Genomic DNA, 25,409 nt, shown 5'->3' with positions numbered 1-25,409 from the left:
GATGCATTCCAACTAAAACTCAATGCAGAAAAAACACAATGTCTTATAATCACCTCACAACACAATACAAATAAATTCTCCACCATAACCACCCCAAACTTCTCCCTCCCCGGCTCAAACAATTTGAAAATTCTGGGTGTGACCATTGACCGAAATCTTACACTTGCAAACCACGTGAAGAATACAACTAAGAAAATGTTCCATTCCATGTGGAAACTCAAAAGAGTAAAACCTTACTTCCCAAGAACCATCTTCTGGAACCTGGTACAGTCAATGGTATTAAGTCACCTGGATTACTGCAATGCACTTTATGTTGGATGTAAAGAACAGACCATCAAAAAACTTCAAACAGCCCAGAATACCGCAGCTAGACTCATATTCGGGAAAACAAAATATGAAAGTGCAAAACCCTTAAGAAATAAATTACGGGAAAAGGTGTGGCTGCCATTTTTGAATGAATGTTTGTGATAGTAGAAGGTTGGTCTGACGGGGGAGGGAGAAGGGGGAGTAGGCTAATAAGGTGGGGGGGGGGAGGGGAGGGTTTCCACAAAATGGAAACAATTTTTGAAGTAAAACATGTGTTTATAGTGGGACCGAGGATTGTATAAGGTATCCCTTGATTAAAACTTGTACTATGGTTGGCTCACTTGGAATAAGATGTAACGAGCCGTACTTTGCATACAATGTGTTCTGTTTATATTGCTCAATAAAGACTTCGACAAATTTTAAAAAAAGGAAGACATTACACTGGCTCACACTTAAAGAACGTACCACGTTCAAGATTTGCATGATTGTTCATAAAATCATTTACGGAGATGCCCCGACCTACATGCTAGACCTAGTGGACCTACCACCCAGAAACGCAGAAAAATCTTCCCGCACCTTTCTCAACCAACATTTCCCCAGTTGTAAAGGATTAAAATACAAACTAACTCACGCAACCAGCTTTTCTTATATGGGCACACAGCTGTGAAACGCACTTCCAACTCACCTGAGAATGGATCAAAGAATTAACTAACTTCCGCAAATCTCTGAAGACATACCTCTTTGACAAAGCTTACCACGAGAACCCATAACACAACACCCTTCCGACTTTAGGCAGAATGTATCTCTCTACAACTAACTGATCAAATTCTCTTGTCTTCCTTGACTTCTTTGTAACACCAAATGTTTACCTTTCTGTATCACCAAATGTATACTCCATCCTGTATGGCGATGCCACAACATGTCTTTGTAAGCCACACTGAGCCTGCAAAAAGGTGGGAAAATGTGGGATACAAGTGAAATAAATAAATAAATAAATAAATGAATAAATAACTCAGAACAAGGGGGCACTTCTGCATCCCACCCTCCAGTCTCTGGCTCTCATGGCCTGTTGGGAGCGTAGAGTTCGCTTCCTTGGGTCTTTCTGAGGGTGTCTTCCGGGTTCTGCTTGCTTCCAGGAAAGATTCCACGAAGAGGTGTTACTTTTTCAAATGGAGGAAGTTTGCCGTCTGGTGTGATAGCAAGGCCCTAGATCCTCGCTCTTGTCCTACACAGACCCTGCTTGAATACCTTCTACACTTGTAGAGTCTGGTCTAAAGACCAGCTCCGTAAGGGTTCATCTTAGTGCAATTAGTGCTTTTCATTGTCGTGTTGAAGGTAAGCCTATCTCTGGACAGCCTTTAGTTGTTCGCTTCATAAGAGGTTTGCTTTTGTCAAAGCCCCCTGTCAAACCTCCACCAGTGTCTTGGGATCTCAACGTCGTTCTCACCCAGCTGATGAAACCTCCTTTTGGGCCACTGAATACCTGCCATTTGAAGTACTTGACCTGGAAGGTCATTTTCTTGGTAGCTGTTACTTCAACTTGTAGAGTCAGTGAGCTTCAAGCCTTGGTAGTGCATGCTCCTTATCTCAAGTTTCATCACAACAGAGTAGTCCTCCGCACGCATCCTAAGTTGTTGCTGAAGGTGGTATCGGAGTTCCATCTGAACCAGTCAATTGTCTTGCCAATATTCTTTCCCCGTTGTCATACCCGCCCTGCTGAACGTCAGTTGCACACCTTGGACTACAAGAGAGCATTGGCCTTTTACATGGAGCGGACAAGCCCCTTCAGACAGTCCGCTCAAATGTTTGTTGCTTTTGATCCCAACAGAAGGGGAGTCGCAGTCGGGAAACGCACCATTTCCAATTGGCTAGCAGATTGCATTTCCTTCACTTATGCCCAAGCTGGGCTGAATCTTGAGGGTCATGTCATGGCTCATAGTGTTAGAGCCATGGCAGCGTCAGTGGCCCACTTGAAGTCAGCCACTATAGAAGAGATTTGCAAGGCTGCGACATGGTCATCAATCCACACATTCACATTTCACTACTGCCTTCAGCAGGATACCTGACGCGACAGTCGGTTCAGGCAGTCAGTGCTGCAGAATCTGTTCGGGGTCTAGAATCCAACTCCACCCCCCTAGGCCCATTCCTTGTTATGTCTTCGCCGTTGCAAGGCCCATTTGACTTTTCTTTGTTGTTTTGAGTGAGCCTGGTTGCTAGGGATACCCCAATCGTGAGAACAAGTAGCCTGCTTGTCCTTGGAGAAAGCGAAGATACATACCTGTAGCAGGTATTCTCGGAGGACAGCAGGCTGATTGTTCTCACAAACCCGCCCACCTCCCCTTTGGAGTTGTTGTTGTTTGTTTTTTTGCTTTTTGATATAATTGAGTGGAACTCTAGCGCGACAGGTGGGAAGACGGCCGCGCATGCGCGGTGTGTGCACTCCACGCACTGGAAGGCTCTGGCAAAACTTCTGTTTAATTTTGCTGTGGAAAATTACCGTTCCTGGGCCGCCATGGACGTCGACCAAAAATTGTGAGAACAATCAGCCTGCTGTCCTCAGAGAATACCTGCTAAAGGTATGTATGTTCGCTATACCGGAATTGGCGAACACCTTTACGGTACTATGTAAGCCACATTGAGCCTGCAAATAGATGGGAAAATGTGGGATACAAATGCAACAAATAAATAAATAAATAAACAACAGATATTCAGTGCCGGTATGTGGATACAACCCGCCATTGAATATCCAGGCAGAATGCAGCTGGTGGCCTCCCCCCCCCCCCAAAAAAAAAAAAAATCCACTGACCATCACCGGCTGAATATCTACCTCATAACATTCCCTTCGAACTCTGGATACTGCCTTCCTCCCCCTAACATGACCTTAAACTTGAGGCTTAAGATCTTAAACTGCCTTTGCTAATGAATGCAGAGCTTTCAGTACTGGGGGCATAGGGTGGCATCATGGACATTTAATCAACATGCAAGCTGCTGTCTTAGTGATATCAAATCTAAAATTGGTCGAAGTTTCCTTTACTAATCAAAGCTTAGAAAGGATTTTGCACTATCAGGTTAGGTCTCTTTCTCTAAGATGAACTGAACGCTGCAAATTGTATTCCCAAGGAAACATTATACAAGCCAACAGCTAAAAATTCTGTTGTTGCAGTATCACACACAAACAGTTTAGACTGAACCAACTCCTATCCTAATGAGAATATTGGTATAAAGGTAAGGTAAGGGTGTGTGTGTGTGGGGGGAGGGGGGGTAAGACTGTACTGTAACTGGACCCCTTCTGCTCCAATCAACCAACTCACCACAACCCCAACACCTGGCATCTTTTCCAAGGGGATATCAGACCAAAAACAGAAGTTCAGCTATAAGAATCCCTTTATGTCAGCACTGGCACAGTCTTAGGTTCTTAGTGTATGCCATCTAGCAACTCCCACCAAAGAGACATACAGCAACACAATACTCATCTCTCCCTTCTGAGAGACCTACCTTCCAGCAGCAGTTGCACCTGCTTCCGCAAGACCTCAGCCATCTTCTCATCCAGTTGCACCTCTGTCAGGAGCCCGATAATCTGCTCTTCATTGCGCACCATTTTATCCTGGGCATACAGTCCCTCTGGCATGGCCCGTTGCTGCCCAAGGCCCAACAGCGCCACCTCTAGGGCCAGCATGCAATAGAACTCTGCTGAACCATGGCTGCCAAACACCGGGGCATGCTGGTATCCAGCCTTCCTTGCTTCAATAGCATAATCTGCAGAGAAAGATCAAAACAAGACATCCACCGGCTAAGACAGAGAGCGAAAAAGAAAAAAACTACCTGCTCAAGAACTGAATCACTAATCAGCCTAGACACCCATGAACCAGGCCACAAACCCCCCCCCCCCCCCACAGCAACTGCACCACAAATAACGCCTACCAAACAGCCAAGCGAGCAACTCAGAGAGACCTACCAGCTTATTTTCTAAAGTAATCGCCGGCCATCTTCCGACATATGGCCGGCGATCTCGCAAAAGCGGCCAAATCGGTATAATCGAAAGCGGCTTTTTTGACAGCATCGCCACTTTCCCGTCACCTTGCCGGCGAAAGTTCAAGGGGGCATGTCGGCAGCGAAGCGAAGGCGGGACATGGGCATGGCTACCAGATGGCCGGCTTTCACGGACAGTGGAAAAAAAAACCCGGCGTTCAGCAGTATTTTGCCAGGTTTACTTGGTCCTTTTATTTTCACGACCAAGCCTCAAAAAGGTGCCCCACCTGACCAGATGACCACCGGAAGGAATCGGGGATGACCTTCCCGTACTCCCCCAGTGGTCACCAACCCCCTCCCACACTAAAACTAAAAACCTTTTTTGCCAGCCTGTATGCCAGCCTCAAATGCCGTACCCACCTCCATGACAGCAGAATGTGTTCTATCCTCTGACAGCCTTTCCCTGGTTGTGATGTGGCTCTCAGGTGAGTATGACACCTTTTCTGTTAGGCGTACTGCAGAGCAATGCATTGTGGTGGGTGTAGGGTAGTAGGCTCTACTCCCATGGTGCTTTTCCCCCTAACTGGGTCAGAGTGTGTCCAGTTTTGTTTCTGGTAGTCCATGAGGTAGTGGCCATTTTTGTAAGCCAGTTTTAGATCCCTTTCATGTGTTACCCAAGTTAGAGAACTTAGTTATTACCTTGAATGTTGCTGAAAGAGGGCATTGTACACCATTGTGCCAGCTCTGACCTACTGCTAATCTCAGTACCAGGGAGACTCTTTGCCAGTGGGGCACAACCTCTGATCTGCAGTTAACTGTGAGTAAACGCGCTTATTCAAATAAAGGACTTTTTCAAAGAGATTAGTCTTCAGGTCTCAACTGGTGTGCCAAGGTTATACAGCAGCAACAAGTCTTAGAGGCCTGCGTGTATGCAGGTCCCTGGAGCACTTTTAGTGGGTACCGCAGTGCACTTAAGGCAGGAGGACCCAGGCCCATTCCCCCCTACCTGTAACACTTGTGCTGGTAAATGGGAGCCCTCCACAACCCACTGTATCCACATGTAGTTGCCCCCTTCACCCTAAGAGCAACGGTAGTGGTGTACATTTGTGGGTAGTGGGTTTTTTTTTTTTTTTTGGGGGGGGGGGGTTGGGGGGCTCAGTACCCAAAGTAAGGGAGCTATGCATGTGGGAGTGTTTTCTGAAGTCCACCGCACTGACCCCTAGGGTGCCCAGTTGGTGTCCTGGCATGTAGGGGGGACCAGTGCACTACAAATGTTGGCTCCTCCCATGACCAAATGCCTTGGATATCGCCAGCATTTTTTTCCATTATCGCTGAAAAACAAGACCGGCCACCTCAAACCCGGCGAACTCTGGCATTTGGCCGGGCTAAACCGTATTATCGAAACAAAAAGATGGCCGGCCATCTTTTTTGATAATACGGTTCCGGCCAGCTGTAGCGCCACTGCCAAAATAGATCGCCGGCGACGTTCGATTATGCCCCTCCTAGTCACTATCCCACCAGTATCCTGCCCCCCCACCCCTGTACACAACTAGACAAGCCTCACCTCAGTAACTACAAAATAATTCCCTTAAGCCCCCCCCCCCCCCCAACTTACCTGCAGTGGGCAACAGCCCTTCCTCATCTGCCCGACACGCCTCTAGAAAAGTGCGACAGAGGCAACCAATGGGGTCCAGTGGATGACCCACCCAGCCTTCCAAATTGGTGATGGTTGTTGTGGCTTTCTGTAGCAATTCTGAAGGTGAAACACAGAAATTATATATCTTTTCACTGCTGTCCTACCCTGTAAGGACTTCAGCCTATTCAAATGGCAGAGGACTAGCAACCTGTCACAGGTACCCCTCCCGGAAACTGCTGACAAACATCCCTATCCCACCCTCCCTCCCAAAGGCATAGCAAGGTGATTTACTATAGAATATCAAAAAAATGGGAGAGATTTGCATGTGGGAGAAAAGGTTAATGAAAAAACAAGACAGGCAAAAGAAGTGAAGTTTATGGGGTGGTAAGAAGAGTGAGAGTACAGGGGGGTGAGGAAGGAAAGTAAATACAGCTCCCAATGACTGTCTAGGAGGTAGAAAAAAAAAACATTTGGAACTACCATGTTTTAATGGATTTTTAAAATTTACAGTGGAATGTTGAACTCGCAGCATGCACGAGTCCCCCCACACACCCCAATTCTTTACTGGTAGTGTGAGCCTTTCCTTCACTGGCTAGTGGAATTAGCTCCAACACCTGCCCCATTCCTACAATGTGATTCCATAGGCTAGACACCAGCACATCCTGAAATGCTGATCTCGTGAGGTCAGCCCCTAGGAAGTAGCAGCCCTCAGGTATTTAAAATCTTAATGCTTCTCCCTTGTCTCCTGAGTCACGGTAAATCTGTAAAAAGCGAATCTGCTGTAGTTCACTAAAGTTCCAGGCAATGGCCTGGCTTGACACAGCTGAAAGTCACCACTGGTCCCACTTTTCCTGGCTTCTAGCCCCTTCTCAGGTTACCCCATGCCCCTGCCATCCCCTCTCAATGCTCTGCCACCCACCTTTTTTCTGCTGCTTGTAGGCTTCCAGCTGGTGGACATACTGCACTCTGATGGTATTCATCACTGCCACAGCCAGCCTCAGCGCCTCTCGGGGATAGCCATGAGAGCGCAGTGCATCTACCCGTGCGCAGGCAGTAGGGAAGTTGTCCCCAAGCCAGAGTGGGCGGCCCTGGAGGTCAAAGAAGAGCTTATCACCAATGTCCCTCTCACTGGCACTGTAGAAGTCACTGCTAATTATCTTCTGCAGGTGTGGATCCCCCCAGTGCAGCTCTCCTGCCTTTATGGCACGTCCAAATACCGTTCTCCGGAAGCCTGCTACCAAAATAAAACACAAATTCACGTCACTCACTGCACTAAGCAAAAAGGTGAGACTCTCTAAGTATGCTGACAGGCAGACAGACTGCATCCAAGATAGTTTTTCACACTGCAGACTTGTATTTTTGTGTCTAATTTGGCCATCTCTCAGAGACAGCCCTGGTTTTACCTGCCAGGCTTGTTGCTTGTAACAGACTAAGCTGTGTGTGGCAGCTGCAGGATGGAACCACTTCAATCACTTAGAGGAACCTAAGTCAATGTAAAGTCTAATGATGGTCAGAAATTGGATAAGAGCATGGACTGCAAGGACGGACCATCCTTCAGGGAAAGGGTGGTGAATACGTGGAATAGCCTCCCAGTGAAAGTGGTGGTATAAATTCAAGACAGCTTGGGACATGTCCATAGGATCTCTAAGGGAGTGACAGGGAGAGTAGATGGCATGGATGGGCATACTGGATAGGCCATATGGTCTTTATCTGCCTGCATTTTTCTTTGTTTCTTTCCCTGCAGTAACCCCTCTGGGAGCTATTAGACTGAGGGACAGCCTGAAGCTCCCTCTCTACAGATGTACACACAGTTCACCCACCTTGGCTCTGGCTGGAGGGAGGCTGCGAGCCTGGCGTAGCTCCTGGGGTATCGAAGGAATAGTTACCCTCCTCCAGGGGGCAGACGTCCATATTGTTCCACTTCCTCAGCAATTCCAACCAGGTACTCTGCTCCTCTGGTTTACAATGTGGGCTCAGGACAACACAGACCCAGAGGGCACCTGGAAGGCATCAACAGAACTCAGCAAGAAAGCCAAAAAAAAAAAAAACAATACGTCAGCACAACCCAGAACCAGTCTTCCTCATCAGCTGACCACCCCTGCAGGCACCCAACCCCCAAGATTCACCATACCATGCCCTCTCGCCTCATAACCAAACCATGTGGTAAAGCCCACATACATACCAAATCCCACCACTTCACAACATAAATAATTCACAAGCTAAATGTCTTCATCTTACAGCCCAACCCCCAACCAACCTGCAGCCTCCAGAGCTAAGGGATATACCTACCCAGCTCATCCCACAACTGGCGACACTTGTCTGTCATTCCTGCTCCCTGCTGCCTCCAGAGTGCAAGTCGTGGGTCCTCCAGGAACTGCTCAGTCATGAGAATCAGCATCCGGGCACCATTTGAATCTCTCATACGTAGCATCTCACGCACCTGTAGTGTAGCAAATGGATACATGAGGGCTAAGCAGGATTAAAAATGCAGTGTCACGTGACTGGTGAGGAACGTGAATATGGTATGTGATAGGGGGCGGAGGTCAACATTAAGTCCCTCCTTCATCAGGCCAAGACAAATGTCGCCCTGTTATTCAGGTCCCAAAGCCTGGCGTGAGCCCCCACCCAAGCAGAGCCAGGCGTTACCTTGTTAAACATGGATTGCAGTTGTTTACTGGCACCATAGTAACCTCCGTTGGAGAGCAGCTGTTTCACTTGCTCCTGGATCTGTTCTCCATCCAAATGCCAGCAGTTGTCATCCTCAATGCCAGCACCTGCCGTAGGGTCAGGAGCACCTGCAGCAAGAAAGACGGCCCAATCTCTCGTTACTGAGAGTAATCACCCAGCAATATAAACTTCCAAATCGCTCACTGAGAAGCTGCTAGTATTCTCCTTCTCGGAGGACTCATGTACTGGGAAGGAAGTGAGCCTCCATCTCTCCCTGGGAGTAGCTCAGGCAGTAGAGTGACTGGAGAATTGGGAGGAAGGGGATTTAATCAGACTTTCCTCTAAATATAACATTCCTCTTCGATGATGCATTGCCCTCTGCTGAAGGAAGTCCATGTCTCATGGAGACTCTTCTCCAGGGCCTCTTCTACACCCAGCCCTGGGGTAGTAGAATGTGGTACACTTAGCACCCAACTCACCATGCACTCTGTTGATCTCGGAGCCAAGCATAAGGATCTGGTCAGCTAGTCGCTGGGCTGTGGGCAGCACCTCTGTGTGATGGGCGCTGATCAGGTACTGCACAAACTTCTGCAACTGGTCACGGTTCATCTGTGAAAGAGTCTCTGAAATGGGCAGCCGCAGCTCCACCAGCCGAGGATTGCGAATGCGGTACAATGAGAGCGCCACCACGTGTGCACAGTAGAAGAGGTCTCGGTTGTCACAAGCACAGCTGACTGAGGTGATCTTGCAGCGATCAAAGCTGACCGACACCTGGTAATTCTTCTCCTGCTCACCGGGGCCTGGCGGTTCTGAGACAGTCCCACTGAGGTGAAATCCTGGAAAAGAAACAGTAATGAGAAACTCTTCCGTAGGGAGAGAGCAAACAAGCTGTGAGGGTGAACTCCACCCTACATCAGAGACAGCCCGACACAGCCTCAGGACTGACACTGGGCACTGTGGGGCACTATCATATCCTCTAGTAGTTCCAAAGTAATTAAATGCACATTTTTACTGAAAACTGACCCAGAAAAAGTACCTGCACACAATAACATCTGCTAATTTGTAAAGATACACATTTACTTCCAAACTTCAAGCAGCATGCATATAGTTCCAGGAGGCCACAGCTCGTGAAAGCACGGGGAAGACAGTACTTCATGTGCACTTTTACACGCCAGGTAAAAAGCACTATGCCATCCATGTAAATGGCTTTGACTATTAATCCTTTAACTCTTATCCCTGGTGGTCTGCAAGAAATCCTGATCCTGCTGAAGACCAACTGCAAATCACGGACCCTACAAGCAAATTCTGTTGAAAATGCAAAGCAGAAGGTCATAATTTTCCTAAGTCAAGCAGACATCAGACTATTCAGGTGTTGACCTGAGATGAAGACCTCATTTATAATATTATGTACAATTTTGGAGATGCACCTTCAAAAAGATAAATAGGATGGAAGCGGCTCAGAGGGCAGCTACTAAAATAGTCTGTGGTCTTCGTCATAAAGCATATGGGGCCAGACTTAAATATCTCAATACGCATACTTTGGAAGAAAGGCAGGAGAGTATAGGATAGAAATTTTTAAATAGCTACATGGAATAAATGCACAGGAGGAGCGAGAAGGGAGATGTGGTAGAGACATTTACATACCTCTATGGTATAAATACACAGGAGGAGGGATAGGGAAGATACGAGACATTTAAATACCTCCGTGGTATAAATGCACAAGAGAAGGGAGAGGGGAGATACGATAGAGACATTTAAATACCTCTGAAACAAGGGGGCATAGGATGAAGGTGAAAGGGGTAGACTCAGAAGTAACCTGAGGAAATACTTCTTCACGGAAAGGGTGGTGAATTTGTGGAACGGCCTCCCGGTGGAAGTAGCGGATACGAAAACAATCTGAATTCAAGAGAACTTGGAACAAGTCCATTGCATCTGTAAGGGAGTGAAAGGGAGAGTAGATGGCATGGATGGGCCGACTGGTCTTTATCTGCCTACATTTTTCAATGTTTCTATTTTAAGCTGGCTATAACGACACACAAGAATCTGTAAGAGTACTTATGTGTGTGGCAGCTGAAGCTATAGAAAGTATTTGTAATCTTTTGTTGGGTAATTTGGACATTTCTCAGCTTTATACTTAAAGTTTTCCTCTCTAAACCACACAATCTTGCTTCAGATTAGAGAGCTGCACGGCTTCCGTCCCCCCCGCGAGGACGGAGGCAGTTCCTGCGGGGTTCCCGCGGGGATGGAAGCGGTTCTGCGGGGTTCCCGCGGGGACGGAGGCAGTTCCTGCGGGGTTCCCGCGGGGATGGAAGCAGTTCTGCGGGGTTCCCGTGGAAGTGTAAGCTGCACCTGCACTAGCCTCTCATCTACCGAATACCAATTTATTTGAGTGCTGTCTCCTCCTCCTCTTCTTCCTTGCTTTAACAGCATAAATGTGGAAAGTCTTCCATTAAGGAGGTGGTAGAGTCACAAATGATGACGGAATTCAAAAAGGCGTGGGATGAACACAGAGGATCTCTAATTAGAAAATGGAAGTTATATAAAAACTAACTTTAAATGGCTGCATGTGTGTGGATATGTCAAGTGACACTTAGATGGCGACTCTGGCTGTGATGAACTAGAGCTGATACCTGACAGACTTGTATGTTCTGTGTCTCATACATGGCAATCTGGTGTAAGATGGGCTGGAAAGGGCTTAGACAGCAACTTCAGTGGCTGGAACATGAGGACAGTGCTGGACAGACTTTTACGGTCTGTGTTCCAGAAATGAGAACATGAATAGGCTGGAGTGGGCTTTGATGGCAACTCCAGCAGTTGGAACATAAGGATGGGGCCAGATAGACTCCTGTGGTCTTTGTTCCAGAAACACGAAAGAAAGACCATAATCAAGTATATAATATCACACTCGTTGATTTAATGATGAATTGATCATGAGTGTGACTATTGGGCAGAGTGGATGGACCGTTCAGGTCTATTTGCTGTCACTTACTATGTTACTATTAATCCTCTTTGCTCCCAGGCTGGTGCACAGACCTCAGCTCTGACACAGGCACGAGAATCAGATGTCACCTGACCTACTGGTGCGTGCATGTGGCGACCTTTCAGCACACACTGCCAGTGAATCAGAGACAAATCTTACATGTGCGCACCAGAGTGTTCCAAGTTCCAACTTCCGTTCCTTCCTTGCCTACAGTGCTGTGGCTCAAATCCAGAAAGGGAGCTGACTGGAACTTTCTTTTATGTACTATTAAATTCTTACGGGGATGGGTGGGGATGGGTTAAATTCTTGCGGGGACGGGTTGGGATGGTTTAAATTTTTGCGGGGATGGGTGGGGATGGGTAAGATTCCAGCGAGAATGGGTGGGGACGGGTAAGATTCCAGCAGGGACGGGCGGGGATGGGTAGGATTTCTGTCCCCGTGCAACTCTCTACTTCAGATACAGTGTGGCTCAGGTTGGAAACGTGTGGTTTGGGAGGGGTTTAAATAAAAAATATAGACAATATTCTTTGTTTAAAAATAAAATACTTTATTTCAGTTTATTGCATTATTGTAAAATTGTTATTCTGTACTGACAAACGAGTATTAATAAAACATTTCAAATAAAGGTCCCCCCCCCCCACCGTCCCATTACACTACAATTAAAGCATCACTAGAGGAACCTGGCAGAGCTTAAGAAGGAAACGTCTAAACCACGTACAAGGAAGAGAGCTCTGGGGGAATTTTCAAACAACCTGCATTGGTTGTTTGTAAACTGCTTAGGTGTAGGTGGTATAACAGCTCTGAAAATAAACAAAAACTACCTGTGTCAGCGAATTTATGCAATTTACAATCTGCTACTAGATTTAAACTAAACAAATGCAGGTTCATGCATTTGAGCTGCAAAAACCTAAGGGAGTGGTACAGTATAAGGGGTGATCAGTGATCACATCTGATTATCGTAAGGTAGCCAAAATGATGGGAAAAACCAGAAGGCGAAATTTATCCTTATCTGTTGACTTCCTTTCCTTGAGTCCTGCTAGCATATTTGCAATTTTTAAGTTACAAAAAGAGGCATACTAATCAGAGAAATTTCAAACAACTGGCCAGCTGAAGACAAGAAAGCCTATCAAACAGCAAAATATAATAGAGATTTGTTGCTACAAAAAATATTATTCACAGTAGTGAAGATCAGATACAAACCTATGTGATGACATTTTCAACAGGCAGTAATGAAGCGGCTGCTATACTGAGAAAGCAATGGAAGCAATTGCACACTCTATTTTCAGATTCACAGCTTAGGGTAGCATTTTCTAGAAATAAAAACTTAAAGGAGCTTTTAAGTCACATACAGTACACAGACTGATAAAATCATTGGTCATTATAAAATGTATGAGATTACTTTATAACTGAAAGAGAGAACAAGGATGGATCCAAAGATTAAAGACTAGGACTCTTCATTCTTTTGGAAGGAAGACATATCAGGCCGTTATGCTCGCGGCCAAGATCCAGTCATACCAGCTCTTCACGAGCATACACTTGCGGGACACGATACATCAACTGTCCAGCTTGGTTGATGCACTCCCTACGGAGCTGGCCGAGCCTTTTCGCCAGGTGGTCAGGCAGCAGAAGGTGTGTGTGTCACAAGTTCCTGGCCAGGGGTACTTTTGCCACTTTTGACGTGGCATCCAGGGTCGCTGCTCAGGGTATAGTGATGCGCAGACTCTCATGGCTGCATGTCTCTGACCTGGATCATTCTGTCCAGCAGTGAATGGCGGATGTCCCTTGCCAGGGGGACAATCTTTTTGGTGAAAAAGTAAAGGATCTAGTTGATCAAATCAAGAAGCGTAATGATGCTATGGATTCTCTTTCCCACAAGGCACCTTCTGCTACTGCCTCATCTAGGAGGTTTTTTGGCAGGAGGAGGAGTGCTCCCTTTACCTATTCTAGGCATAGGTACACTCCTGCTTCTCTGCAGCCTGTCCAGGCTCAACCCCAGCGCGCTTGTTCTCATCAACAGCGTGTAACTAAGGCCCAGCAAGGGACGGGCTTTTGACTGGCTCTAGTTCAGCATAGCCTCAATAAAAGTGTCCGTACCGGACGACTTGCCAGTTGGGGGGAGGTTGATGTTTTTTTCACCTAAGGTGGCCTATCATAACCTCCAATCGGTGGGTTCTTCAAATAGTCCAGTTAGGATACACCCCCAATCTGGAATCCAAACCTCCAAATTGCCCACCGGGAGCTCATTCTTACAGTTCCCAGCACAAGCAGGTACTTGCAGAGGAACTCTCTGCCCTTCTAAAGGCCAGTGCGGTCGAACCCGTTCCACCAGGGAAAGAAGAGCTGGGATTCTATTCCAGGTATTTCCTTGTGCAGAAAGAGACAGCGGGGATGTGTCCCATCCTAGACCTAAGGGGCCTGAACGAATTTCTGGTTCGAGAAAAGTTCAGGATGGTTTCTCTGGGCACCCTTCTTCCCATGATTCAAGAAAACGATTGGTTATGCTCTCTGGACTTAAAGGATGCTTACACACATATCTCGATACTTCCAGCTCACAGGAAGTATCTTCGATTTCGGCTGGGAACTCAGCACTTCCAGTACTGTGTGCTGCATTTTGGTCTGGCGTCTGCACCCATAGTATTCACAAAGTGCCTGGCGGTAGTCGCAGCGTCGCTACGCAGACTGGGAGTGCATGTGTTCCCTTATCTTGAAGATTGGCTGGTGAAGAGCACCTCGAAGGCAGGCTCTCAGCAGTCCATGCGAATGACTATTCAGGTGCTAGAACTACTGGGGTTCGTAATCAATTACCCTAAGTCCCATCTCACTCCAGTGCAAATGTTGGAATTCATTGGCGCCCTGTTGAACACAAAGACAGTTCGAGCTTATCTTCCCGAGACAAGGGCAGACAACCTCCTGTCCCTGGTGTCCATGGTTCGAGCCTCTCAACAGATCACGGCTTGGCAGATGTTGAGACTTCTGGGGCACATGGCCTCCACAGTTCTTGTGACTCCCATGGCACATCTACACACGAGATCGGCTCAATGGACCCTAGCTTTCCAGTGGTATCAAGCTGCGGGGAGTCTAGAGGATGTAATCCAACTGTCCACCGACTTCCGGAATTCTCTGCAGTGGTGGACGATTCGATCCAATCTGACCTTGGGGCGTCTATTCCAAATTCCTCAGCCACAATAAGTGCTGACGATGGATGCATCCCTCCTGAGGTGGGGAGCTCATGTAGATGGGCTTCACACTCAAGGAGCCTGGTCCTTTCAGGAAAAAGGTCTACAGATCCAATCTCCTGGAATTGTAAGCGATCTGGAACACTCTAAAGGCTTTCAGAGACCGGCTGTCCAACCAAATCATATTGATTCAGACAGACAATCAGGTTGCCATGTATTACACCAACAAGCAGGGGGGCACCGGATATCACCGTCTGTGTCACAAAGCCGTCCAGATGTGGCTTTGGGCGCGTCATCACAGCATGTTTTTGCAAGCCACTTATCTGGCATGCGTAAACAACAGTCTGGCCGACAGGCTGAGAAGTATAATGCAACCTCACGAGTGATCACTGAACATGGGTGTAATCCGCAAGATCTTCTAAGCGTGGAGCACCCCCTCAGTGGATCTTTTTGCCACTCAAATTAATCACAAGGTCCCTCAATTCTGTTCCAGGCTTGGCCCATGACAGACTAGTGTCAGATGACTTTCTCCTGAATTGGGGGACAGGCCTTCTGTATGCGTATCCTCCCGTACCTCTGGTGGGGAGGACTTTGCTGAAACTCAAGCAAGACTGCGGAATCATGATCCTGATTGCACCCTTCTGGCCGCGTCAGATTTGGTTCCCTCTTCTTCAGGAGTTGTCCTCCGAAGAACCGTGGAGATTGGAGTGTTTTCCAACCCTCATCACTCAGAACGAGGGGTCGCTTCTACATCCCAACCTCCAGTCACTGGCTCTCACGGCCTGGATGTTGAGAACTTAGAATTTGCCTCGAGTCTTTCAGAAGGTGTCTCCCGTGTCTTGCTTGCTTCCAGGAAAGATTCCACGAAAAAGTGTTATTCTTTCAAATGGAGGAGGTTTGCTGTCTGGTGTGACAGCAAGGCCCTAGATCCTCTTTCTTGTCCTACACAGACCCTGCTTGAATACCTTCTACACTTGTCAGAGTCTGGTCTTAAGACCAACTCTGTAAGAGTTCTTAGTGTGATTAGTGCTTATCATCGCCGTGTAGAGGGTAAGCCTATTTCTGGACAGCCTTTAGTTGTTCGCTTCATGACAGGTTTGCTTTTGTCAAAGCCCCCGGTCAAACCTCCACCAGTGTCATGGGATCTCAACATCGTTCTTACCCAGCTGATGAAAGCTCCTTTTAAGCCACTGAATTCCTGCCATCTGAAGTACTTGACCTGGAAGGTCGTTTTCTTGGTGGCTGTTACTTCAGCTCGTAGGGTCAGTGAGCTTCAGGCCTTGGCAGTGCATGCACCTTATATCAGGCTTCATCACAACAGAGTAGTCCTCTGAACACACCCTAAGTTCCTGCTGAAGGTGGTGTCTGAAGTCAATTGTCTTGTCAACATTGTTTCCCCGTCCTCATACCCGCCCTGGCGAAAGCAGTTTGCATATCTTAGACTGCAAGAGAGCATTGGCCTTTTACATGGAGCGGATGAAGCCCTTCAGACAGTCCACCCAGTTGTTTGTTTGTTTGTTTCTTTCGATCCCAACAGGAGGGGAGTCACCATCGGAAAACGCACAATCTCCAATTGGCTAGCAGATTGCATTTCCTTCACATGCCCAAGCTGGGCAGTCTTTAGAGGGCCATGTCACGGCTCATAATGTTAGAGCCATGACTGCGTCAGTGGCTCACTTAAAGTCAGCCTCCATTGAGGAGATCTGCAAGGCTGCAACGTGGTCATCCACACATTCACGTCTCACTACTGCCTCCAGCAGGATACCCGACACGACATTCGGTTTGGGCAGTCAGTGCTGCAGAATCTGTTTGGGGTTTAGAATCCAACTCCACCCCCCTAGACCCATTTTTGTTCTTTTGTTCTGTTCCAGGCTGCACTCCCAGTTAGTTGTTTATGGTTTCAGGTCAATCTCTGTTATGTCCTCGCCGTTGCGAGGCTCAATTGACCAATGTTCATTGTTTTGAGTGAGCCTGGTTGCTAGGGATACCCCATATGTGAGAACAAGCAGCCTGCTTGTCCTCGGAGAAAGCGAAGGTACTTACCTGAAGCAGGTATTCTCCGAGGACAACAGGCTGATTGTTCTCAGAAACCTGCCCACCTCCCCTTTGGAGTTATTATTTGTTTTTATGCTTTTTTATTAAACTGAGGCGGCACGCTCACGCGACGGGCGGGAAGTCGCCCGCACACTCGCACCAGAAGACTCTGGCCAAATTTTTAAATTTTGCTAGTGAAAATTTGCCATTTCCTGGACCGACGCGGACGTTGACCCACATGCGAGAACAATCAGCCTGCTGTCCTCGGAGAATACCTGCTACAGGTAAGTATCTTCACTTTATGCAAGTACATATGTATTCATCTTTCTTCTTTGAGTATATTTTGTTTGATATTAAACACGATGCTTGTATGTTACAGGAATAGCACAGTTGCTAGCGTACTCATAAATATGAGCAAGAAGAGAGCAGATTAATACACCAGAAGAAGCTGCAAGGCAAAACGGCAGCCCCATTGAGTTTCAAGATGTGCTGCTTTCATTTTGTTTTTAAGTGCCTATAACATTAGCTCAAAATGTATTTTTTCAATATTTAAAATTGTTTAAAAAAAACAACAAAAGAAAATAATTTTATATTGTTGAAATAAAGAGTTGTGGGAGACTTTTGACCTATGAAAGAAACAGTGGTGTCCCCGTAGTGCCATTTGTGTTGGCAGGTTCGGGACCTCTGAGGTCTTTTCCTCCTTTTAATATTTCTTAATTATTGATGGAGAGATCTTTAGATTCTGCACTCTGCACGTCTATTGGTTTGCAATAGAGAGACAGAACAGTCTGAGGGAAGCTCTCAGAAAGAAGCCTGAAATTAGCATGCAGGGGCCAGCACCTCTGTACCCGTGTTAGGGATGGGAGGAGTGGAGCCACCTGTCACCTCTTTAGTATGAAAACATGGCAGAAAGGCAAGAACCTGCCCAGACAAGTCCAAAAAGCAGTAAAGACCGAGAAAGCACATTCCAAGCAATCAGAACCAATCCTACCAGTGACTCAGAAGACACCTAGCATTAGAAAGATAAAAATACCTTTATCTGCTAACACCCTGACTTCCGGCACACTACCTCATAGGGCAGGGTCAGTCAGAAATTCAGAGCCAGCAGTCTGTCCTGCCTGCTCAAAGACCAGGGCTGTTCCCCATTCCAAGTCCTGCCCATTACACCACAGCCAGAGCCCTCACACCAAGTTTTGGTATCTCCACCAAGGTAGTACCCACGTCCCCCCAGCTCCTGGCACTACCTGCCTCAAACTCCATCCCCAGTACCCTAACCAGCTACTATAATCCAGGTAGAAAGCAATGAGTGTTGTGTGGAGGATTCCCTATGCAGGACACTCTGCCTTTCTAATGGACAGACATGTAGAGGGGGAAGAGAAAGAGAGAGAGAACAGTCTGGTCTCCCAGTATCTTTTCTCTCCAGTGAGAATCAAACCCCAGGGGGTGAAAGGGGAGTACTAAACCTTCATACTCACCAACTTGTAGCACTTTATCGACTGCTCCCATCTGCAGCAGCTGCAGCCCTCTGTTGAAGGGGACACGGGAGTCTCGCTCGCCCTCAGGGGCTTGGTATCCCAGAGATGAATACATACAGATCTCACGCTCACTTCGAGGGAATGACCAAAACACAATCTGCTTCTGCACTGGCTCAGGGACGCGAGAAAAGCGCTCTTCTACCTAGAAATGGGGGGGGGGGGGGGGGCGGGGGGAGAGGAAATGCGATACATTCAGTCTTCTATACTACACACAAACTCAGCTCTGCCACGGCAGGGCCAGGAGTTAAGCACTAACAAACACCCTGGGCTCTGAAGAGACAGCTCATGCTTCACTGTTTAGGCTCGGTCTGATTTTACTGTCCCCTGCCACAGTGCAGGACCAGTACCTCCCGAGTTAATGAAATGGTATATGCATGACTACTAACAGAGCAAAAGCACCTTTAGCAATGGGTTATCTTATCACAGGTTGGGAAAAGGTCTTGAATTCTGCCCCTAATCCAAGGTGCAGTGATAAGCCAAAATCTGGCACTTTTCACTGTATTTTGCTTTCAAGCTACATGTGGGTACATGTTTGTGCATGTGCTCCTTTCATGGAAAACAGGCACAGATCTGAAAGAAATCTATATATTACTCCAGGCCGCCACCTCTAAATGCAGATAAGTGTGCTGTGCAGAGTTAATGGGGAGCATTTTCAGACATCAACTGAACCATGAAAATATCTCTGTATAGCACACATCTAGGTACCAGCATTGCTCATGAATCCCTACCTGGCACCTGTCCACCTTTCTCATGCAGTCACCCCCCTCCCACAGCTGACTCTCCATATGCTGCAATCCAGGCAGTAATATCACCAACAGTGCACTCTCCATTTGCCCCCTCCTCATAGCGCTGTTCTAGCAGTTTATTGGCTACTTTTTGTTTCTGTGTTTTTATCTGTACTTTCTATTTGTACTCAGAGAGATGATATCTTACAGGGGTTTTAGGCTAGGAATGGGGAGAATTATTTTAAGATCTTATTTTTTACATGTAACAATTTGTTGGCCTGCAGGTTTCTGTGCATTTATCATCTCACTTTTCATACTATATTCCTGATTGTCAATTACTCCTTGCAACAGGCCCTGCTGTAGGTCTCAGACGGAATTGCATTAATACGTATGTGGAGGGACTTTTCTTCTGTCACTTCTTCATTAGGACCACAATACCGTTAGATTTGTTTAAAAAACATCATAAAAAAGCTCTTTGGAAGCAGTGTTAAAGCGTGGTTATCTATATTTTATATTGATTAAACTGTTCATAGTGTCTGTATTATAATTGTTTTAGGTTTGCAGTAAACCACTTGGTAGCTTTATTGAGAAAGACAGGATACAAAATTATTAATAGAAAAGATAAAAATGTGTCTCTATGGAGGGTCTCAATGGGGAGTGGGGTGTCTTGGGTCTGTTGGGGAGGTCTTAATAGGATCTGTCTCGTATTGGTGAGGGACAAAGGTGTCTTAGAAGGGAAGATAATATATAGATGAGATAAGGTACCTCGATATTGGGAGGTGGGAGAAGTATTTTGAAGGTGAAGGTGGGCATCAGTGACATGGGTGAGGTGGAGATCTCTTGGAAAGAGGGGGGCGTGAATGTGGTGAGGTCTTTCTGGGGGGGGGGGTCTCAGTGGGGATGCCAAGAGTCATCTCTCTGGGGGGGTCTTCTAAGAAAAGGTAGGGTGTCTCTGTGGGCAATACCAGTGTCTCTCTCTCTAGTTTCTCTGGGAATGTCTCAGTGAGTGAGGGTGAGACCTCCTGGGGGTGTACTTTAGGTAGCGTGTGTGTGTCTCATAGGCCCTGCTCTCAATCTCTCTCAGTAGGGTGGGGGTAGGTTTCTCGGTATCATTGGGGCTGTCTCAGTGGGAGAGGCATCTCAGTGTCTCAGGTGAGGGTGTCTCTGGTGAGTGGAGTGTCTCAGTGTCTCTGGAAGTAACAACACTCACTGTAGATCTCGAATGGTACAAAGGGTTTCACTCTGCAGTGGCATTTTCGATATGACATCTAAGTCCGACTTTGGACATTTTGCTCAAAACTTTCAGAATCTGAATAGCAAATAGAGCTATTTACAAAAAAAAACAACAAAATGTCTTATCTTTTGTATTAAAAAATGGCCACATGCTAGATGTTTTTGTGCTCTGTGTGTTTATCGGTTTGGACCATTAAAAAAAAATCCAACTGCAAAAGGCACAAAATCAAGCCATTGGGATGTAGGAGGAGCCAGTAGTATAAGTAGACTGGCCACACAGACATCCCAGGAAAGCAATGGGACCCTGCTCCCAGGTACACATCTCTCCACTACCCCCTTATCTTGTCTACTGAGCCATCCAAAATCCACCGCCCCCAACTGTACACCACTACAATAGCCCCGATGGGTGAAGGAGTCACCTATATATGGGTACAGTAGGTTTTTGGTGAGTTTTGGAGGGCTAACACACCCCACCACAAGTGTAACAGTTAGAGTGGGATATGGGCCTGGGTTCCCTGCTCTACAGTGCACTATACTGACCACTAGGCTACTCCTGGGACCTGCTTGCTGCTCTAATAGGACTGGCTATAACATCTGAAGCTATCATAGAGCCTGGTATGTACTGTTTCTTTCACATCTTTGGTTGATGTGTGGTGGGGGGGGAGGGGTCAGTGATCATTGGAAGAGTAAAACCGGTTATGTTATACGGTACTTTTATTCCACAAATACTACAAATGGTTCACTGTGGATCACAAAAGATTAGAATTAACCAGAAAAGAAGCGAAATCATAACAACTAAGAACTTCATAAGTAAAAATATTAACTCATTAAATAAAAATGTCCTAAGTGCCTTTCTAAAAATCAAATAACTTGTCAGGACCCAAATCTGCGAAGCAACACATTCCATAAAGAAACAGCTTGATAATGAAGGGAGGAGTCAAACACTATACATTTAATAACCCATCTAGTAGAAGGAAAACATAATAGCTCAAAACATCTTAACATCTTAGTTTTAGTCCTGGACGTTTTTGTTTTGCTCCATTATGGCTGAAAAATGTCCAAGTCTTAGGAATGACCAAATCCCACCCATAACACGCCCCTTGAGATTTGGATGCACTGCAGGCGAACAGCATAGAAAAACGTCTGGAAAATGGGTTTCGAAAATACCGATTTGGACGTTTTGGAGAGAAAAACGTCCAAATGCTGCTTTATGCAACTTTGTAGACATTTTTCTCTTTTGAAAATGAGCCCCCTAGCCAACCTATCCAGCTGGGTTTGAAAATGCCTTTCAATAGGGCCTGTGGTACCCAATACAATTAGAAATATTTCTGTATCGTTCTGCCACATTGTCTTGGTTTCGGACTGCATTTCTTCGTATTTGAGGATCTTCTCTCTCTCTCCACACAACGTACAGAAATCACATGGCACTGACACCTCTATCATCAATGTGCTTCTTGTGTTTTTCTCCTTCATTGCGCTTCTTGTGTTTTTCTCCTTCATCACTATCCATAAGTACATAAGTATTGCCATACTAGGAAAGGCCAAAGGTCCATTGAGCCCAGCATCCTGTTTCCAACAGTGGCCAATCCAGGTCACAAATACCCGGCAAGATCCCAAAAATGTACATAACATTTTATACTGCTTATCCCAGAAATAGTGGACTTTCCCCAAGTCCATTTAATAACGGTCTATAGACTTTTCCTTTAGGAAGCCGTCCAAACCTTTTTTAAACTCCGCTAAGCTAACCGCCTTTACCACATTCTCTGGCAATGAATTCCAGAGTTTAATTACACGTTGAATGATAAAAAAAAGTTTTCTCCGATTCATTTTAAATTTACATTGTAGCTTCATTGCATGTCCAGTTTCCTTGCAACCAGCTATTTATCAGTCGGAATGGGGATGTCCCAGTGATCACAACCTCTTCTCTCTTCGGGTCATGAACCCAGCGGTTTTCTGGCCAATGGATGAGACCTGCCACCTTACTGTGCCTTTCTGTATAGAGAGTTCTACCATAAGAACTTCATTCAGCTATGAGATGAGCAACTGTTTCTAGCTCTTCCTTACAGAATCTACAGAGATCACATTTCCCAATGTTCTTCTAAGTTTACTGTGAACCAACTTGTCCACTGCCCTGGGCTCCAGCTATTAATTGCTCATCCTTAGGTTTCAGTTCTCTCCTCTTCTTAATCACTCATACGTCCAGATCTGATCAATGAATGGCTCCTGTATTTCCTGCTTAGCACTTGCCGATCTATTTGAAGAGAGCTTTTTCTCATCTTTTGCAAATGCTGTCACTTCCTTCCCTTTTAGTACCAGTGGATTATCTTTCATTCCTTCTACTCATGGGAACTTTTGTCCAAGTTTAATGATGGAGATAGAGTCTGGACATTTAGTTTCATATTTCAACACCTGTTGCAAATTTGGATCTGATGATGTTGTTAAATAAGCCTGGAGGCCTAGGACAGTAGCTCGACAAGTATAACTATTTCTGTGAGGCCTATTCCTCCTCCAGCTCGAGGAATGTACAGTCTTGGCATACAATGGTTCTTATACACGACCTTGTGGGCATGGAGGAGTTTTCTTGTTCATACATTCAGTAAGATCTTTAAGGGACCAGTCTATAATTCCAAAGCTGTATGAGAGTGCAGAGATTACCAGATGATTAATGACTCGTATCTTATTCCAATATTAATTTTAGCTCTTGTGATATTATTTACTGATCTTTTCTCTCAGTGATTTATGTTTCTTCCTTCACTCCTAGATATTTATCTTCTTGTTCAAGTTCCTTTATATCATAGTCATCACTCAAAGCGATGTTTTCAGTTTTGCTTAATTTTTCTCTAAGGAAAGTTGCCATAGCTCATTTGTCCAGGCCAAAAGACATCTTGATGTCTTCTGAGAAGTTTTTCATGGATTTATTCCGCTAATTGTTAGTCACTGGAACTGTAGCACTTCGAGTAAAAGCTGATAAGGATAAAGCTGAACTGCTTAACAATTACTTCTGTTCTGAGTTCACAGATGAAAGGCCTGGACTAGGACCGCAGAAAACAAATGCTAATGTGGATAGATGGATGGTAGACCGGAACCGATTCTCAGAAGACCGTGTTTGTAAGGAGCTAGCTAAACTAAAAGTAGACAAAGCAATGGGGCCTGATGGGCTACATCCGAGGGTAGTCAAGAAACTCGGAGATGATTTGGCGGCTCAGCTGTCAGACCTCTTCAACACTTCCTTAGTGGTGAGTAAACCAATGGAAACGCTTCTAAAGCAGAGGATCGTGAGGTTTCTCAAATCAAATGGCCTGCAGGACCCGAGGCAGCATGGTTTCACTAGAGGCAGGTTGTGTCAGACAAATCTGATTGGTTTCTTTGATTGGGTGACCAAACAATTGGATGTGGGAGGGGAACTAGATGTGATGTACTTGGATTTTAGCAAAGCCTTTTACACAGTTCCGCACAGGCGACTGATTAATAAACTGAATGCCCTTGGTATGGGACCTAAAGTGACTGACTGGGTTAAAAACTGATTAAATAGGAGGAGACAGAGGGTAGTGGTAAATGGAGCTTGCTCCGAGGAAAGGGATGTTATCAGTGGTGTACCGCAGGGATCGGTCCTGGGGCCTGCTCTTTTTAAGATCGTTGTGAGGAGTGATATTGTGGAAGGGCTATCTGGCAAAATTTGTCTCTTGGGGGATGATACCAAACTCTGTAATAGGGTGGACACCCAGAGGGTGTGGATGACAAGAGGAAGGACTTTGCGAAGCTTGAAGAAATGTCTGATAATTGACAACTGGGATTTGATGCTAAGAAATGCAGGCACGTATCCCTTAGGAAAAGGGGTGTTCAAGGGAGGCCACTAAGGTGCTCATAACTCTGGATTCGTGGGGGGTCCTCTGGGGTGTCTCAATTTCCGAGTTGGGGGAGGTCTCGTGTCTCTGAGTTGGGGAGTCTGTGAGGTGTCTCTGAGGGATCTCTAGGGTGTCTCAGTGTTTCTGGATTTGGGGATCTCTGGGTTGGGTGGTCTCAGTACCTTTAGTTTGGGGGTCTCAGTGTTGGGGGCTGTGGGATGTCTTGGGGTTTCTGGGTTGTCTCAGTATTGGAGATCTCTAGGGTGACTCTGTGTTTCTGAGTTGGAGAGTCTGTGTCCCAGTGTTCCTGGGGTGTGTGTGTGTGTGGGGGGGGGGGGGTTCTGGGGTGTCTCTTGGTGAATGCTCATCACGGGGGAGGCTCTCACCTGCTCATAGGCCCAGCTCTCGGCTACTCTGCGGGCGCTCAGGTCCAGTAGCGTGTGCGGGTGGCTCAGGCTGAGCTCGGGTCCGGTGCAGCGGCGCTTGGGTGGGGGCGGTGTGGCCTCCATGTCCGGTGCCGGTTCTGGCAGTGCCTCTCTTCTTCCTCCGCCGCGGTCCCTTTAAATCTCCGCAACAATGATCGCCGCAACACTTTATTCGGCTCGCCGCCCGGCCCGCCCACACCACGTTCCCATTGGCGGAGCCACCGCCCACGCATTTCTCCCAATTGGATAACAGCAACTCAATCCAGTACAGTCGCTGCTCTGACAAGAATGTCAACGTCAACCAGAGGTCAGCACCACCCAATCAGTTGTGAGGATGGCTCGCGCAGCCCGGCGGGAGCACCCTTATGAAGCAATAAAGGAGGGGCAAAGCTGATTCATTCATAATATCTGAGAAGCTGCTTTCAATGAAGAAACAATGCATAGGAGCTGCTGCTGAATCTGATAACTTTATTGGCAAAGACAATCGTACACATGTTGCCACAGATATTTATTAATGTTTTGGCTCAGGGTGAACTAATTCCCTCTTCCTGGACGGTTTACAATCTAAGTTGGTATAGGAGGCAATGGAAGGTTAAGGAATTTATCGAAGCTCACACAGTTCAACACTGGGATTTGAACCCAGGTTCCCCCCCGCCCGGTTGGTAGGGTAGTACTTTAACAAGTAGGCTACGTCTCTGAGCTATGCTAGAAGTCAGATAACCATATGGTCTATCCAGTCTGCCCAATCTTGCCATCTACTCTTCCTATCAGAGTAGTTGATGGTTTAACCAAGTAAAGATCTGCTATCTCCTGTGGAGTTGATTACACCTAAAGCTGATCAATTAATTAATTATTTTAGAATGAAGGTAGATGTCTTG

General features: G+C 46.4%; 1 protein-coding gene across 3 annotated transcripts in view; it reads right to left on the bottom strand.

The window, feature by feature from the left end:
- The window catches only part of ZSWIM4 (zinc finger SWIM-type containing 4), a 59,642-nt gene extending 34,930 nt beyond the window's left edge, over positions 1 to 24,712 (bottom strand). Inside the window, exons 1-9 of one of the 3 annotated variants that reach the window (XM_030196893.1) lie at positions 24,493 to 24,712; positions 18,244 to 18,445; positions 9,058 to 9,414; positions 8,558 to 8,706; positions 8,201 to 8,351; positions 7,732 to 7,911; positions 6,831 to 7,145; positions 5,891 to 6,028; positions 3,802 to 4,062 (exon numbers count right to left, since the gene is read on the bottom strand). In XM_030196893.1, coding sequence (XP_030052753.1) covers positions 3,802 to 4,062; positions 5,891 to 6,028; positions 6,831 to 7,145; positions 7,732 to 7,911; positions 8,201 to 8,351; positions 8,558 to 8,706; positions 9,058 to 9,414; positions 18,244 to 18,445; positions 24,493 to 24,615 — 1,876 coding nt within the window. In that variant the 5' untranslated portion in view covers positions 24,616 to 24,712. The remainder of the gene's footprint in view (positions 1 to 3,801; positions 4,063 to 5,890; positions 6,029 to 6,830; positions 7,146 to 7,731; positions 7,912 to 8,200; positions 8,352 to 8,557; positions 8,707 to 9,057; positions 9,415 to 18,243; positions 18,446 to 24,492) is intronic. The other 2 variants (XM_030196894.1, XM_030196896.1) reach the window with 2 other exon arrangements.
- Positions 24,713 to 25,409: the final 697 nt, after the last annotated feature.

This window comes from Microcaecilia unicolor, chromosome 3, assembly GCF_901765095.1.
Source record: "Microcaecilia unicolor chromosome 3, aMicUni1.1, whole genome shotgun sequence".
NCBI lineage: Eukaryota > Metazoa > Chordata > Amphibia > Gymnophiona > Siphonopidae > Microcaecilia > Microcaecilia unicolor.
This window is presented reverse-complemented; position numbering and strand designations above follow the sequence as displayed.